Below are 17,954 nucleotides of genomic sequence, written 5' to 3'. Positions count from 1 at the left end.
TATTTATAGGTGTCCCCATAAAGCCTTCACCAGATAATTAGCTCACAAAAATAAGTTTGAAGCTAAAGATTCTGTTGCTTATCTGAGAAATCTTTTTACAAAGTCATTTCCCCGAAAAACAAAAAACTGTATTTGAAGTTTCTTTTCTTCTAAGAGGACTCCACACAACTACAAAAGCTTCAGCTCCTCCTGCAGATATTTTATTTCAGGATTCTCCTAACCAAAAAGGACATCATGATCATAGCCTCAGGTTATGAATTCAAGAGTTATGAAAACAAGAAAATCTCTGAAAGCCTTTCGGGTTTAAATGAAAACTCCTTTTACACTCCAAAGAAATGCAGAAATGCTTTGACAGACAGCCTACAATTTGGCACATCCCTAATTCTGAATGACAATTAGTACTTGTGCAAACAAAGCAAGAGTCTAGCTTTGAAATATATTTACAGGAACTTAAAAGCATAATTCAGAGCATGCACAAAGTGTTCCCTTCATCTGTGAAAACAGACATGATGCAAGAGTCTGAATGATCCCAGATTGGAATCTTGCAAAAACCACAAAATATGCTTAGCATTACAACAAGAACAAGTGTTTGTATCTGACTCCATGCTGTCAGGGCATACTAATTGTGACAAAGTTAATTTATTTTTTAGTGTGGACATTTTAGTCAAGACAATAAACTGAACTTCTGATGAAAAAGCACAGAAAGAAATCCTTATGAAATGGATTTTTACAAAAGCCAGTGAAAACAGTAAATGCTCAAGGGCACACTACAATCTCAGACAGTTTTAAAGGAGGCAAAATTGTTTCATTAGGTCAATTGTGTTCTAAAAGTTCAGGGATCAAGTCTTTCAAATATCTATTTCCACATGTATTTAGAAGGATTCAAGTAATTCTTATTAAGATCATTATTTCAATCTGCATGGCTTGCAATGCTTCCAATCACAGGAAAATAGGATTTGAAAGGACCTCTGGAGGCTACTTACTCCAAACTGGTCAGAGCAAGGTTAATCTCAAATCAGGCTGCTCAAGGCTTTGTCCAGTTAAATTTTAGAAGTCTTGAAAGTCTTGAAAGAATGGAGATAAAACAGCCTCCCCAAGCACCTCTTTTGATACTGAATTCTCATATTTTTTCCACATTATATTCAGTAGGAATTACCACTCTCCTAACTTGCAGGTATTAGTTCACAATTGTGCACTGTGCCTCCAAGGAGAGTAGGTTGTGCTGTTCTCCAGGCACAGCCACTTGCTGCACACCATATGCACCAGCCCCCCAGACATCTTCAACTTTAGTTCAGTGACATTCCTGCTGACTTTGAGGGGAGGGAGGAGCAAAAGGGGACACAGTATTTTAGAGACAATCCTGTGAGTGCCAGGGAGTAGGGGACACTCACTTCCCATGACCTGCTGATTACTATCCTGCTCGTGCCCCCTGGCAGACAATAAGGTAGTTGATTATTGCAGCTCATCAATCACCCCCCACCCCACTCACTGTGGACTTTTTTTAGGTACCTGGTCATAATCTTGAGCATTTGAAGAAATCAGCATTATTGTGAGCATCCCTACCTGCCTGTCCTCCTGCTTCACTCCCAGTAATTCTTCCCCTGTACACCCATTTGGCTGAAACATGCCAGATGAGCAGCATCTCTAAAATATGAGCAGTACATCTTTTGTTTTTAGGTTTTTTTGCAGAGTCAGCACTGAAGCACTCAAATCTCATTCCTTCCTGAGGAAAAGACTTCAGGACTTCCCAACATTTACCCTTCTAACCCGATGGCTGGCTGATCACCAAATACACAGCTTGAAAGCAGTTAGAGCATGTGCTGTGTCTTGCAGAGCTAATTGATAATAACACCACAATTGGTATTTGAAGAATTTGAGAAGGGATCAGAGGCCTTACAGGAGTTTATGAAAAGCAGTCTGGGGCAAGGGATAGCAGTGGCTGCCATCAGGAGACAAAGCACCCGAGGCAAGTTCATGGAAAGCCAACCCTCACCTCTGCTGCTCTCAGCACAGTCACTTGAAGGAGTCGTTTGGATTTCAGAAACACAAAGGAAATACTCTTGACTGTTCCCACATATTCACAACTACAGGTATAATCCTGGGGACCCAGCTAATACACACAACAAAAGTGAAATCACAAGAGAAGAGTCAGCAATACAACCTTGACTTTTTCCAACACCAAGGTCAGGATTTACCACTCCAGTCACAGCTAAGAACTAAAAAACCAGGATACAGCAGTGAACAGCAGGATCCAGCAACTCTGTGCTGATGGGAAATCAGGAGAGGCTCCTTGCTGCATGGAGATGACAGACTGTGTCTTATTGTACTGACAGCACACCTCCTGTTTCATAAACAGCTTTATTTCATCTGCTGTTCATCCAGCCTGAGACTTTCTGTTACTAGTTATCTACCAGGGAAGTGTTTTTTCAACCTATATATTAGAAGCTATTTACATTACAATCCATACATGTACCTTATAGGTCTGTCTCAGTAAGGATGAAACACTAGGACTGAAAGAGCAAACTTTTTCCACAAAATAAGCATCTAGGAAGGTGATGAGAACATGAAAATCAGAGGAAGCGATTTTATGTAGTCTTAATTGTGCTTTTACTTTCCAACCCCACTCTGTTAATTTATATGTTTAGCCCTATAGCACACAATGATGCAAGAAATGCCTTCAAGCTCTCCTCAAGCTGCAAAGGGTGTCAACTGAGATAGTTTCCAATTTCTCTACTTCCTTGCACCACATCCTTATTCAGCTACTGGTGGTCTGTAAAAGCAGGCCTTGTTATATTTAGGTTTTTTATAATGTGAATGTGTCAGTGTAATAATCTCCCACCTCACAGATACTCTCCTTCCCTGTGCTGTATTTTCAGTAACCCGTGGATCAGGCAAAGGAAGCTCTGTATTTGATTTTCAAGAGCAAAACAGCACAGTTCCTGATAATTTATCCTTAATTAAAAGGTTACATTCTGCTGTTTGCACTTTCCAAGAAAATCTGCTGCCTCCTTATCTACCATACCCATGAGAGCATGGGATTAACATATTTGCTTTTATCCTCACAACTTCAAAAGCTTTGCTCACCTCAGCACTTCCACTGCCCCACTTGCAGCACAGCATCTCATTCCACCTGGATTCACAAAGGCACCAACTCAGCTGAACACAGCACAAAGTGCTGTTTGGGACACTGAGGTTTTAAACAAACAGCCCTTTTGTCAAGTCTTGCACCAAAGTCTCTTAACAAAAGAATATTTCTTCACTTAACCTCTTTGGAAAGGGAAATAGTCAGCTCTGCTTTTCAGGAACGACAGCTTTAGCTGCTTACAGAGACCAGAGTTTTACAGTGGCTGCAGCAATCTGAAGCTAAAGCAGTGACCCTGCATGGTCTCTCTGTACTCATCCTCATTTCACCACCTCTTCCCCTGCACTGGTCTCACAGTTGTGCTGCTCCAGGGTGTGTCAGTCTAGTTTGCTGCCAAACCAGCCAGCTGGTTCTCTTCCAGCTGGATTCAACCCTGGCCAGTGTCTTGAACTAGATCATTGTATGGACACATGATCACTAAACCTGCCAAAAGGGGAGATTGAAGAATACACTGATATCTGCATTAGCCAGGGATTGAACATACCAAGACAAAATGGCTTTAGAATTCTCCTGGCAGTTTGTTCTAGCAATTAATAACTTCCCTGACAGAAACATTTAGATGTTATAATGAGTACAAAGAGCAATATGATTTACCTGAAGTTTCAGGCAGGCTTATTCCACTTAATCTTATATTTACTGGCTTATGATAGTGCTAAAGAAGCCAAACTCCATAAAACCATTTAAGTGATAGAAATGTTGCAAGTCCAGCCCAACTGCAGAAAATCGGGATACAGAATAACAGATGCTTATTTTTACATACTGTGCTCAGTCCTTTTCTCAAGACAAACTTTATTGAGAACAAACAAAACCAGCACCTACAGAAATACAAAAGACATCTCATTAACAGGTTCTAGCTGTTTAGAAACTATTTTCTCTTTAAAGGTATTATTAAATGACTAAAAAAAATTGCAAATCAGAGGTAGTTTAAAAGGAATATTTCGTTGGCTTAAAATGGATTGGGAGGGATAAAAAAAAGCTGACACTGATGTAAGTGTGCTGCAGCTGATAGAAGTGTCAGCATCCTCACTCTCCTGCAGCCATGAGCTCAGTCTCAGTTTTTGGACAGCCAGACTGGCTGAAAACTGATTCAGGAAGGCAGGAAAGTTTCAGATTATCTACTTCATACAAGCAAGGGAAGAGGACAATGCTCATTAGCCAGAGGTAAGCAAAGGCTCAGGCTTAACTTAAGTGTCAGTTTAAAAAGATGAAACTATATCCAGAGCCAAAAACATTTGACAAAGGCTGACCACTCAGTAATTTTATCAAAGAGGCAGAAACTGATGACTTTAAAGTCTTCTTTAAATAGTAAGTCAGGCAAGTTTCCAGGAACTCTAGCAAAATTGCCTTATTTAAAATTAAAGTAAAAATCATTAATAACTCCCATCCACAAAAATCTATTCACAGCTGCTGCAGAAGCAAAAATAATGGCATTGCCTAGCACTGCTTAATTCCAAAACCATTTGCCTCTAATGACAAAAAGTATGTTTACAGTGATTTACTCACCGTTAAAGAACAGTAATCTTAAGCCATTTAAATAATTTAAAGCAACACTTTATCTAGTTAAAACAATGAAAGCAGTAACATTCACTTTGAGTTTCTTTAACAACAATGTCAAATTTAAACTCAATTTGCAATCACAAAGCTCTTCAGCACTAAGTGGAGAGCAACTGCAGTCCTCATCTACAACACCACAGGTCAGCAATTAGTAAACTGCTGAAATTAAAGGAAAATGCTTCATTTTTTAATTATTCAAAATATTATATCCTCATTTATTCTGCTGTAAGCAATCCTGGTGTAATACAGATTTCACAGAATGTTCTGAGTTGGAAGGGACACACAAGGATCATTAAGTCCAACTCTTAAATAAATGGTCCATACAGGGACTAAACTCATAACCTTGGCTCTGATGAACTGAGCCAACCTCAGAGTCATGAGCATATTATAGGCAATAAATACTCCTTTAAGAAAAGTGAACTTAATATTCTAAATTACCTCATATTATACTCTCTACAGTGTACATCACCCTGAAAGTGGAAAGATTTAACTCATCTGGCAGACAGACACATACTGTGATTTTTTCCTTCAGTCTGATTTAGGACTCTGGCAGTGGGAAGACTTAAATTTCTGTTCAAAAATATCTACAATGCATCCTTTTCTTTGTTCAATATTTCTGAAAAGTATTTAATATTGATTGTATATGTAGAAAGTCAATTCTATATGGTATTAGTGAAGTAAAACACAATCTCACCCAAAAACTGTTGGCATTAGAGAAAGAAAACAGCAGTGCTGGTGAGATAAAGTCTGAAGCTTATGTTAGGAAACAGGGAATAATTTATGGTAAAAGGACACTTATTAACATTAGGAAAGAGGTAACTGGAAAGGCAGTTTTAGTGCTTCACTCCTGCTGTCACCAGTGCACCAGGATGATGGGTGATGCTCAAGCAGGGTTGTGCTTCCACCACCACAGCACTGGGGAAATCTCTTTCTCACCACCCCACTGAACAGTGGGCACATTTTAGATAATTAGCACAATCACAACTCAGAGTAAAAACAAAAAAAAAAAAAAAAAAAAGGTTAAACCCCAGTCAAGGCCCAGAGACACATTTTAAGTGCCCAGGTAGAAATCACAGCTGATAGAAATTGCTACACTCCAGACCCACTAGCAACAAATTTCACCTGATTGACTCACCACTTCTGTCAAGATGATTTTAGTCACTTTAAGCATCTTTACTGCTGTTCTTTCCTAAGAAATCATTTTTATCAAGCCATGTTAAGGAACTATCAGACCAGCAGTCATATGTGACAGCATCTCCAGGGAAGCAAAATGAATGGGAAGAGCAGAGCTGTGACAGCCAGAGTGGGACAGATCAGGCAGCCACCTCACTCAGCCCCAGACAGCACAGCTGCCCAACCACACATTTCCTGTGTTTATGCAACAAAAACCCACAAAGGAAAAAAAAAAAAAAACAAGCACAGACAGACAATGGAGAAAGCCAGCGAAGGTGAGGATAATTCAAGGGCAAGGTCATACCCAGCTGAAACTAAAGCTCTTAAGAACTGCTAGAAAAACAAAAGAAATCAAGGCAATAAATGTAATTACACCCCTACATGAAGTTACCTCTTGAATAACATGAGAAACTTTTTTCAACAAGATTGGAAACTCGATCAGTACTAAAATAACTATCCAGCAAAGGTGACCAGCACCTGGAATGACTGGCACATGACAAAAGTAGATGTAGAGAGACTTCCCCATATGAAGCCATCAAACAATCACCCACCATTTCTCAAAAATACAAAGGAGTCTGGCAGAACAAGGAGAAGTTTTAGGGCAAAAAAACCTCACACTGAAAGGACATATTTGCCCCACACATTCCCACAGATGTTAAAGAGGGACTCCCATTGTCACAGACATTGGTGGTTGGCAAAAACCACAGGGTTTTTTTGAGCCCCTTAGTGATGGACAGCCACAGACTCGAGCTATCTATAAAAAAAGATCTGGTGAAACCACAAACACCTCTGAAAAAGTTCATAAATCACTAACTGCCACACTAGGGGTTTTAATTAAAAGGGGAAAAAAAAAAAAAGGAAAAAAACTTTCCACAATAAACCTGCTTTCCATATCCTTTTCCTCCCTACCTGTCTCCACAGTAAGGACTCTCAGCACAGCAGTTCTTACATTCTTGGGCAAAAATAACAAAAAACAAAAAAGGCCAGAGCTGAGCTGACAGAATGTCTAGCATCTTTTGACAGGATTTCCTCTCTGGTTTGACCCAAAGTCAGGGTGCACTAACTCTTCTCAGTTACTGTATTTTGGTTTCCCACTAGCTTAGACACATATCTCTTCTGGAAGTCAATTTTACATCACCCTCCCTTAGGTTTTTGTCTGCAATAAAACAGTAATAAAAATCACTTGGCTGATCACCACAAGTACAGTTGGTCAACATCAGGCTCATCAAGTACCTGAGTACAGAAGGGTTTAACAACTTGAATTTCTGATTGTCATTTTACTCTACAATAAAGTCAGACTGAAGCTCAACTGTACATCCCATCTTACATATTTCTTGGTAAAAATACCAGCAGCAAGATTCCTCATCTATCCTATCCCATCTGCTTGGGGGTGTATGGAGTAGATTTTTGGTGGGGGTTGTTCTGTGTGGGTTTATTGTTTGTTTTTGAATTGAAGAACAAATCCTGAAGAAATGTTCTAACAGGTTCTTGGAATACTACTGGTGAATACTTAAACTGTCACTCTCACCACAATATGTTAAAAGTATAAAGTCTGCTTACAAAAATGTTCTAGATTGTTTTTTGTCGCTAACATGAAATTAGCAAAAGGCTTCACACAAATTTAATGTTCAGTGAACTTACTCTGTAGACCAAATATATTTATACTTGGCAATGAAGAAATGTACCTGGCTTCTTAAAGTACTCCAAAATTATATTTTTTCTGAAGATCACACATAGTAAATTCAGATATACTAACCATAGGAACAACAAATCAAAGTCTGCACAAATTTCTGGAAATAAAAAAGATACATATAGCTAAGAAGATACTGACATTCAGTGGATTGCAGTGTTCCACTGTAGCAATTTATCAGCTGCTACTGCAATATTTCCTTCTTAGCTATAAAGCCATTTGACAATTAGCTGGAAGCTAATCTCTCCAAGTTAATGTCAAACCAAGACAGCAAAAGACAATCAATTAAATAGTCTTTTCCACCTATAACATCTGAATACATTTTCTTCCCTTTAATCTGTTTGTCAAGCTGTTTCTAGAGTCATACACACATGATTAATCCAGTGCAGAAGGAAGAGAATTATAATGACAGAGCTCAAGAGTGTCACTGGACATTACCAATAACTTTATATGGTGTTGTGTGCATCACCTCTGATCACACCCCCCCATCCTTCAGATGCCTAAATGACACGTGCTCTTGAAACATTCATTTCCAGCTACCAGAAGAACATGAAAGAATTTGTTTCCAAGGCATTGTGTATTTCTGCCCTTCTCCTTTTGGCTCCTCCAGAGTCATATTGGCTGTTCTTACTTCATAAATCTCAAAAAGCCTTGAGTTTGTCAAGGATACCTCAGCACTCCCCTCTTCCATGTAAAATCCCTTCCACAAGCTGACATAAAAGAATCTCTTATCAAAAGACAGCTCTACCATGACGCCAGTAATAAAATAATCAACTAATGACTTCTCAAGGTAAATTGTGAGGCAACTACTAATTACAGTGAGTGCAAAGCAAGCTGTAGTTACTTCTTTTTCCACTCTTATTTTTAGTGATGTTTTACTGTACTTTTGACCACATGAATGAAATACTTAGAAATCTGATTAAACAACACCTTCAGAGCAAGTCTCTGGGATTATCATACAATCCTTTCTAGAGCTTGGCCATCATTCTGGCAGGAACTGCTCTGTAACTGCACATACACACCAATTGTTATGGTAATAAATAACCCACACAACAGCAACACTTGACAGTGTGTGCACACACTCAGTTCAGTCATATCTGGAACAGTAATAATATGCTCATTATGGTCTTCAGAAGAGGATTTCCTTTAGAAAAGCAGAATTAAGGACAAAAATACAAGAAACCATGTAACAGAATAATCATATACAATCATGAACTGGACTAAGCCCTAACAGAGTGTTCCTAACTATATTAATTGAGCACACTAAGGATTTCAATAACTCAAACCTACCATATGTCAATCCAGAGGTATTGCTCATTTCAGCATTTCAGCCTGAGCTCAATAGGTTTAATTAGCACACTAAGACTTTCTGCTTTAGGAACTACCATAACAGGCCACTATAATGACCTGGGCAGACATTTCTCACTTGCAAATAAAAGAATGCTGCCCAAAAATAAATGAGGAGCAAGTCTTACCTATTCTAAATAATAACAAAAAGCATCGAAAAATGAGATGTTTGGTTTCTACCAAATTTAAAACGCTGATTTCATTTTATATTTTCAGATTTCATTTTAAGCGTGCTTTGACCCCGTATGACAACTTCCACTGAGATGAACACACTGAAAGCAGATCTTGATAATCAGCAGAACACCAGCCAGGAGCAGTGCTTCTCACTTCACTAACTGCACGTTTGATCTGCACACCGTGCACTTCTTCATCATCATGCACAACGAGGAGGCAGAAAAGCCATCCAAAACCCAGGCAGCACCCTTCCACTTTAAAAGCTTTACTCTCGTTCTGACAGGGCGTGTTTGCACAGCGGGCACAGAAGGCACTGCCACCTGCACACACCCTCGAGTGCAGAGCACACAGCAGGGCAGGGCGCAGGTACCAGACTGGCAAAATGACCCAAGCACCGCTCTGGACCCCACTGAGGTCCAAAGTCTATAAAGGGGAAGTCGCTATAAGCAAAGAGGGCTCTCAGGAGTGGTGTGTGAGTGACTCGTTGATATTTCCCTATGACAATGCTCGCATTAAAAACCAGACCCAGTGTGAACCTGAACCGGCACATCCTGAACACAGGAACACTCCCAGGGGCTCTACACTCGCTTTTTTTAAAATACAGTGAGTGCTTGTCGCCTTGGTGGAGAAATAGGTGAAGGCGCAGCTCAAACTGACGTGAGGAAAAAAAAAAAAAAAAAAAAAAAAAAAAGGCGAAAGGGCAGGATTTGACCATAAAAACTTTTATGCTCCACCAAGCCACTCCCTCCAAGCAGCACCGGGCACTGCTGTACACCTCGCCCTCCCCACAGAAACCCACGGAACCCCCGCGGTCCCTCCCGGCCGGGGCCCCTCCGCAGCCCCCCGCAGGGGGAGCGCTCACCGAGCACCTGCCGCGCCGCCGGCCCGGCAGCCCCTCCACCGGCCCCGCGTACCGGCAGCGCTCCCGCCCGGCTCCTCGGGGCTGCCCCGGGCCCCGCGCCCTCCCCTCAGACAAAGGGCGGCGAAGGCGCCCCCGAGGAAGCGGGAAGAGGGAGCCGGTCCCGTCGCCCTCCCCGCCGCGCTCACCCATGCTGCGCCCGCCCGCCCAGGCTCGGCGGAGCGGCTCCGGGTCCCGCCGACGCGCTCAAGCCGGGCACTGCGGCTCCATCCGTGGCGCTACGGGCGTGGAAGGGGCGGCTCCGAGCCGCGGGCGGCCCGGGGCAGAGGGGCCGCTCGCCCGTCCCGTCCCGCCGCTCCCGCTGCCGCTCAGCCGAGCTCGGGCACCGGCGGCTCCGCCCCGCCCACGGCGGGGGGCGCCAAGTCCCGCGAGAGCCGCGCGCCGCCACCGCCCCCACGCCGTTGCCAGGCGGGGGTGACGTCACCGCATCGGCCCCGCCCCGCGTGGGGAGCTCGCCCCGCCCCCGGGCCCGCCCCTCATGGCTCGCTCCGCCCCCGCTCCGCCCCCTCGCCACACCCTCATGGCTCCCCTGGTTCAACGCCTCGTCAGCCCCCAGCCCGCCTCTCATCACCGCCCTCATCAAAGCCCTCCCTCATAACCCACTCACAGCTCCCTCATCACTCCCCAATCAGCCTCCTCACAGCCCCTTCATCATCCCCCTCACATCCCCCGCAATCCCATCATCACACCCCTCACAGCCCCTTCATCCGCCTCCTCATCACCTCCCTCACAGCCGCCTTCACGCAGTCACAGAATAGGGCAGGTCGGAAGGGACCACAGCGGTTCCACCTCCGTGCTTGAGCAGAATTAACCAGAGCACAGGGCACAGGATTGTGTCCAGACAGTTCTGGAGTATCTCCAGTGAGGAGGCTCCAGCCCCTCTCTGGACAATCTGTTTAGTGCTTGGTCACTGCACAGTAAAGAAGTTCTGCCTCCTGTCCAGCTGGAACTTGCTGGGATCAGTCCCTGCCTGTTCCTCTGGTGCCATTGCTGGGCCCTGGAGCAGAGCCTGGGACTGCTCTGACCCTCCCTGCACACAGGGACACACAGGGACACACAGGGACACACAGGGACACTCAGGGACACTCAGGGACACACAGGGACACACAGGGACACCCAGGGATGAGGTTCCCTCTCAGGATCTCCTCCCAAGTCTGAACAGCCCCAGCTCCCTCAGCCTTTCCTTGTAAAAGATGTTCCACTCCCTTCATCATCTCCATAGTCTCCACTGGACTCACTTCAGGAGCTCCATGTCTCTCCCAGAGCCCAGGACAGGACACAGCTCTCCAGGAATGCCCGAGCAGAGGTGCAGGATCACACCTGTGGCAATGCTCTTCCAAATGCACACAGGATTCCTTTCACCTTTTTTGTCCTCAAGGGCTCATAAACGCCACCAACCCCTCACCACTGCCATCACTGCTGGGGCCACCCCACATCCCTGCCCTGCCCAGCATAAAGTTCTCTGGGTCTGGAGAATGAATCTTATGAGGAAAAGCTGAGGGAGCTGAAGGGGCTCAGGCTGGAGCTTTTCACAGAAAGGGTGGCTGCACACTGGGAGCTCAGGGACAGTGGAGTCCCATCCCTGGAGGGATGCTCAGCAAAGGCTGGACGTGGCACTTAGTGCAGGGTCTAGCTGACATGGTGCTGTCTGCTCACAGGTTGGGCTGGATGATCTGAGAGTCTTTCCCAACCCAGCCATCCCCTTGGCCAATGTCATTAACACCATGCACGTTTGTTGGCTTGTGCGCTGCTTCTGAAGAGTTTATAGGGTAGGGGTCTTTTTTGTTGGGTGGTTGTTTTTTTTTTACTTCAGATGCATGGAGGAAAGTTCTCCAAGCTATATCAGGCTGCCACTGTTTAGGTTTTTGTGGGAAACTCAGGAATGAGTGAAACAACTACTTAGAACTGAAGCAATTTAAAGAAAAACCCTGACCTTGAGGCCAAAAGGACAAGTAAACATGGTCTGGTTTTGATGAAAATCAGGGAATACAACACAGCAGGACTCTCTGAAATGAAAATATTCCCTCTTCCTTGCTGCAGACATCCTTTTATGAGTGGTTCCAAATGAGCTGTTTCAGCCAAGCTCAGGACAAAATTAGCCTGAAAAGAATGTCAAGTATTTCCAGGAGTCAGCTTTTGCTTAGCATCTTTCTCATGGCACAGAAAGGGAAAATGAGTCAGATCATGAGCATTAAAGACAGAATATGAAGTCTGAGTGTATAAACAAGTATATATATCACATTTTATTATGGTATTTTATCTGCTTCACCATACTTTGAGGCAGGTGCTTCCATTTTTTTCAGCTGCAGAACTGGGAACGTACAAATCATACTCAGAATTTCCTTGAAGCAGGTGCAGTGTTTTGCTGATAAATGGCCCCATGGTACTACCCTTAAAAGGAGAATTTATCTTTTATAAAATTACAACCTTTCTGCACCCCCAGGTTTAAAGTACTTAACAAGAAGAGGAAGTTCAGGACAGAAAGGAAACATCAGCCTTAGAGTTTGAAGTCACCCACAATAAAAATTCAGAAAATAACTTCCATGAGAATGAATTACCCTCATGTGTCTAATGTATTGCTTTTTTTCCACTTCCTTTGTAGAGCTATGTGCTAAAAAAAGAAGGATAAAGGATAAGAGGAACTATAAATTTTGTCTGATGTAGCAGTTTTTACTTTTTAAAACACTGCCACAAACCTAAGTTTGCATGGACAAGAGGTGAGAAATAAAATGTCCATAGTGTACATGTTTACAGAGCATTGAAGGAGCTCCAGGTAGCCTTCTTTCTGGAAGCTTTTTCCTGAAAGCTGGCCAAATTCTAGCTCATATTCACTCATGCTGGCATAAAGCCCCTGTGGCTGCTGAGCCCAAATCTCTCTGTGGATGCCTGTGATGCTGCTGAATCCCTCACCTGCAGCCTGAGCAGTTTTCTGTCTAAAGCTGGGCTGTGGCCCCTGAGGTGTGTGGTTCTGGTGGTTGTGTTGAGTTTGACATGCTTTGTTGAGTTTGACAAGACGTCACAGCACTGAGGTTTGCAGAAGTGCAAGAGTCTGCTCATGTGTGACTCAGAGCAGCATGGGGACCCGTATTTAGCATTCTCATATGAGTTGGCAATTGTAATACATGTAAAGAAAAAACATCTGTGCCAGGCTATTGACTATTTTCACTCAACTGTTACATCATGTGGCTACTTCATTTCTTTTCTCTATGCTCTATGTCTGGCGGCATGTGCCAAATGCTTATTTACCAAAAATTGCCTTCTAAATCACCTACAATGAGTTCCTTTCTCCTTTTCCACGTCAGTAAAAGATGAACATTTTAATGAGCCATTTTCCCTTGGATATTAGTCAATAATTGGTATTTATGCAGTCCTTTGAAAATAGTTTTACTCATATTCAGATAGATATACAGGAAACACTGGCTTTGCTGTTTATTCAGACCTTCCTTTCAGTTCAAGTTGTAGAGAATTGATATTCTGACTCTATGGAATTCCAAAAGTGCACATCTATTTCACAGTATTTTCAATCCAATTGGGTTCCCAAAATAACACAATCGTCTCACAAATTTGTTCAACAAAACTTTTAAAATGAAGTTTAGCATTTTAAGAGTTTTATGATTGAGCTTAATGGAATATCTGAATTTCTACCTTGCTTGTGAGAGAGGAAGAGTTGTGACATACATGCAGATCAAGATAATATCCTGTTAACGTCACTAACTGCTGTAATTTTATTTTACGAGAGAGTTCATTGTATAGTTCCTGCTATGCAGGTTTATAACGCAAGATAAGTATGATACAATTTGTTACCACTGGAGCTGATTTCTTTTCTCACACAAAAAAAAGAACTAGTAGTAATGAGACTCTTTCCCTAGTGAACAATTCACTTGACCTTTTTTGCCACTGTAGTCATCTTAAAATTACTCCAGTATTTCCAAATAAAGAAACCTAAACCAGGAACTTTCAAAGCTTCTCTCTAAAATGCAAAAAAAATAAAGGAACTGACTTTAAAAATAAAAAAATAAAAAAAAGAAAAGAAAAAAACAACTGTGTCAGCTGTTACCACACCGTGGTTTCACGCACATTTGCATGGCACATGCACTGAAATAACTGTAGATTCCCCTTTAACCAAATAGTTTGCTCCCAAACATGCCAGCTGAGTTGGTTTCCCATGCTTTTAATTCTCTAATGCATTTTTCATTGCAGCAACTTCTTGCACAATGATATCTGTAAAAATTGACTTGAAGCAAGCAGCCTCTAGCCCTAAGGAGTTAAACAGTCTGGATGGCAAAATTTCACCTTTTCTTTTCAGCAGCCGTTTGTGCCAGGTAACAACAATACTGAAAAAATAGGATTATGTTGAGAAGTTTAAAAATTATTTGGGTGAGCAAACTCCCTCTGCTGGTTTGAAGCAGCAGCAGATATATTTCATCTAAAAGCATACAAACTGGGAAAGTATTAATTCAAAGCACGCACTACTTTTCCCTTCACTGCATAATCAGTGAAGAGTAAATCTGTTTATTCCACAGAAGGAGGCAGAACTGTTATTAAAAAAAAAAAAATAAGGGAGAAAATATAAAATCACAGAGCGGTTCTTTTGTAAATAGAAATTGTATCAAAATGCAGATTTTCAAGCAAGGGGAAAAAGAAGCTTGCATAGTAATATTGAACCTATTTTTTTTTTTTTTTTTCCTGTTTTGGAGGTGGTTGCATGGAGCATGTCCAAAGAAGGGAACAGAGCTGGGGAAGGGTCTCGAGCACAAGTCTGATGAGAAGCTGGGGGGGCTGGGGGTGCTGAGCTGGAAAAAAGGAGGCTCAGGGGAGACTTTCTGGCTCTGCACAACTCCCTGACAGGAGGGGACAGCCAGGTGGACAGAACAGAGGACATGATCTCAAGCTTTGCCATGGGACATTCAGACTGACATCGGGAAGAATTTCATCAGTGACAGGGCTGTCAAGCACTGGAACGGGCTACCCAGGGAGATTGTGGAGTCCCCACCTCTGAAACTCTTCAAGGAAGACTGGATATGGCACTTGGTGCTTTGGTGTATTTGGCATGGTGGTGTCCAGTCAAAGGTTGGACTCAATGGCTCAGGGGTTCTCACTCATTAAGGAAGCAACCATCTAAAATGAGGGATTCTGAAATTTTATCCTGATTTGATTTGTCTTTAACTGGAAACTGTTGTGGCAACACCACAAATATGGTTTGTCTTTTATTGGTTAAAATCTTAGTTGGAAAGGTGGAGGAACATCAGCCAGCAGAAACAAATTCCCCTGTCCTTTGTTTCAACCACTCTTTGTCGATTTCTTTCATTATTATCAACCTCTTCAGTCAATCACATTCTCTTTGCTATAATCAGTTCAGCCTTGACTAGTGAGTACCATTCCTTTTCCCTTGTGTCATTCTTTTGCCACATGCCAAATGCTTTGGCTTTTCCTGGGCTGAGAACAAGACAGGAAGCCAGGACAAGTTTCAAATCTGTGCCCTCATTGTGACATAGAAAAATGCATCCTTCAAATAGCACCTCATGTTGACTTAAACATTGTTGTAGGTGACAGCTTGTCCTGTACTAAGTATTTTTAAAGTTCTGAATGAAGTATTAGAGATGTCATTCCTGCCCAGGTATGAAATTAAGTACTTGTAATTGTTGAATCTTCAAATAAAGGAGCTGAGGGAGAGGGAGATGTTTGTGAAATTCAGGCTAAGTACAGGCAATGATTAATCATGTTTCTGTCATGAGGCCATTACAGCAGCAATCTGAAAGAGGAGTTGTCTATCCTGATGACAGCTATTATGTTTTTTTCTTATACCTCTCTTCTGAGGATACAATTAATTTATGCAGGGCTATTGCAACTAATTAAAACAAAGCTGCAAACAGCAGGAGAGTGTGCAGCAGCTCCATCCTCATTATGCTCATAGAAACCAGTTCACATGGGCATGCAGTCGTTAACGGTACAACCATATGTGTAGCTGTGTAAAATATATCAAAAATATTCTGTTTGATTTGAATACAGGAGAGTTTACATCTCACAGTTTGTACATCACACTGTACTTAAGAAGGAGAAAAAAAGCAAACTTGCTTTTCACTGGCTTTTTTTTTCTCTTTTCTAATAAACAACCATCTACCTCCTTCCTTTCTAGGTACATTTGGCGTTTTGCATTTGTATTATGTCCCTTTGGCAGTCCCTGTTTGGGATTTCCTTATATTAACATTTAGCACAAAGGAATCTCATCTTCAGGGTCCAATGGGCTAATGGTTTCCTTCGGCATCTGAATAAATCAACAGCTGTGGCCTTCAGCCATTTTGTCTTTCCAAAATAAAAGTAGGGGAAGCTGCTCGTTGTTGTAACAGCTCTCACACATGCTCTGTGAGCACTACAAAGCCTTTTTTCTGCAGAGATGACTTCACACAAAACATACAGCATTAGCAATGTAATTTTCCCCTTTCCATCAGTAATGTAGCGCAATTCGAAGTGATCAGAAGATACAAAGTTTGCTCAAAAGTCAGTGAGTTTTATTAAAGCATTTGATACATAAATGCCAGCATCACGGTAAATGCACACACATTATATATGTGCCTGCATTTCTGCGCCACAGGCAGGATGATGGCATTAACTGAAAGCACTTTTTTATTAAAAGACAGTCATTGATACCTGTACAGGCCCTTTGTGCTGGGAGTGTGGTTCCCAGCAGCAGCTGAGGCACTGACACAGCAGCTGGAATGTGTCACTCTTTGACACTGAATTTCTCTTTCTGGCTCTCTAGCTCCTGTGCTGGTGCTGCTGCTCATCTGATGGCTGTGCACAGTGAGTTCAGTTTCAACATCCAGCAGGAAAACTTAAAGCACAGAATTGTTCATCTTTAGAGCAGTGTGGATTTGTAGTTGAATGATGCCTGACAGGATTTTTTAAAATTCCAGATAAAACCAGTCTCACCAAACGGCTGGATAGAGTGCAGGCTGTGGTTTTGTTGTGGGTTGTTTTTTAATGGAAATACAGCAAAGACACATCCTGAAGGTGCCAGGACACAAAGACACAGTTTTCTCCCTGGAGCCTTTAGGAGAAAGGGATGTGAAGTTACCTGTAAATTTATATTTTTCTGTATTGATTTGCCTAAACTGACAATGCCAGGAGCAGGGTGCTGCCATCAATACCCCAGAGAGGCCAAGACAAAGCAGTGCAAACACACTTCATGCCTAAAGCTCAGCACAAAGCCTCTTCTCTCCTCATCCTCCAACAATGTCAGATTGTCATTAATTTTCTTCAAACTGGCAGCCTTTTTGTGAGTGCTGTTCAGCTGCTTTTGCGTTTATAAATAGCATTCCCAAAGGGCAGTAATTCTGTATGTCTGTGGAATTGCCAGAGTTGACCAAATTTTATAATAAAACACTGATTTCCCCTGACAATTGCACACTCTCACCTTCAGTTATACCAGCTGAAATCTGTGCTTCTAGAGTCAGTAGATGCTTCTGTGAGATGTATAATTATTTCCAGCAATCTACTAAATTTTACAAAATAATATTTCCTGCATTTTTGGTTCTGAAAGTTATTACATAAATAACAACTGACAAAACCATTAGGCATTACTACAAGGAAAATATTGCCCAGTGTTAGAAAGGACACACATTTCTCCCTGCTTGGCCCCAGAAAGATAAAACCCTATAGATTATTTTTTTCTGTTGTCAAAAAAAGTCAGAATTATGATTGGATCTATTAAATTTGAAATATTTTCAATTAGAAATGTAAGCTCTCCTCTTAGTAAGGTACTTGTGACTATGAAGAAGGGCCCCTTGGCAGCACTTTGAAGGCTTTCACTGATTATTTTTTGTTATTGTTGTTATGCAGAGTAAGAACTTAGATGTTTATCTACATTCCTGCAGGCTTGTATATCCTCTCCCTCGGGCCACTGATGTTTGCTGCCAAGAATACACATCTAGGTTTTCTAGAGAAGCAGCAAACTG

The 17,954-nt window shown here is 42.2% G+C and overlaps 1 protein-coding gene across 1 annotated transcript in view; it reads right to left on the bottom strand.

The window, feature by feature from the left end:
- CD2AP (CD2 associated protein) overlaps positions 1-10,399 on the bottom strand; it is a 75,014-nt gene extending 64,615 nt beyond the window's left edge. Inside the window, exon 1 of the mRNA XM_079298435.1 lies at positions 10,128-10,399. Within this exon, the coding sequence (XP_079154561.1) occupies positions 10,128-10,131 (4 nt within the window). The 5' untranslated portion in view covers positions 10,132-10,399. The remainder of the gene's footprint in view (positions 1-10,127) is intronic.
- Between the last annotated feature and the right edge of the window lie 7,555 nt (positions 10,400-17,954).

This window comes from Erithacus rubecula (genome assembly GCF_903797595.1).
Source record: "Erithacus rubecula genome assembly, chromosome: 2".
Classification (NCBI taxonomy): domain Eukaryota; kingdom Metazoa; phylum Chordata; class Aves; order Passeriformes; family Muscicapidae; genus Erithacus; species Erithacus rubecula.
This window is presented reverse-complemented; position numbering and strand designations above follow the sequence as displayed.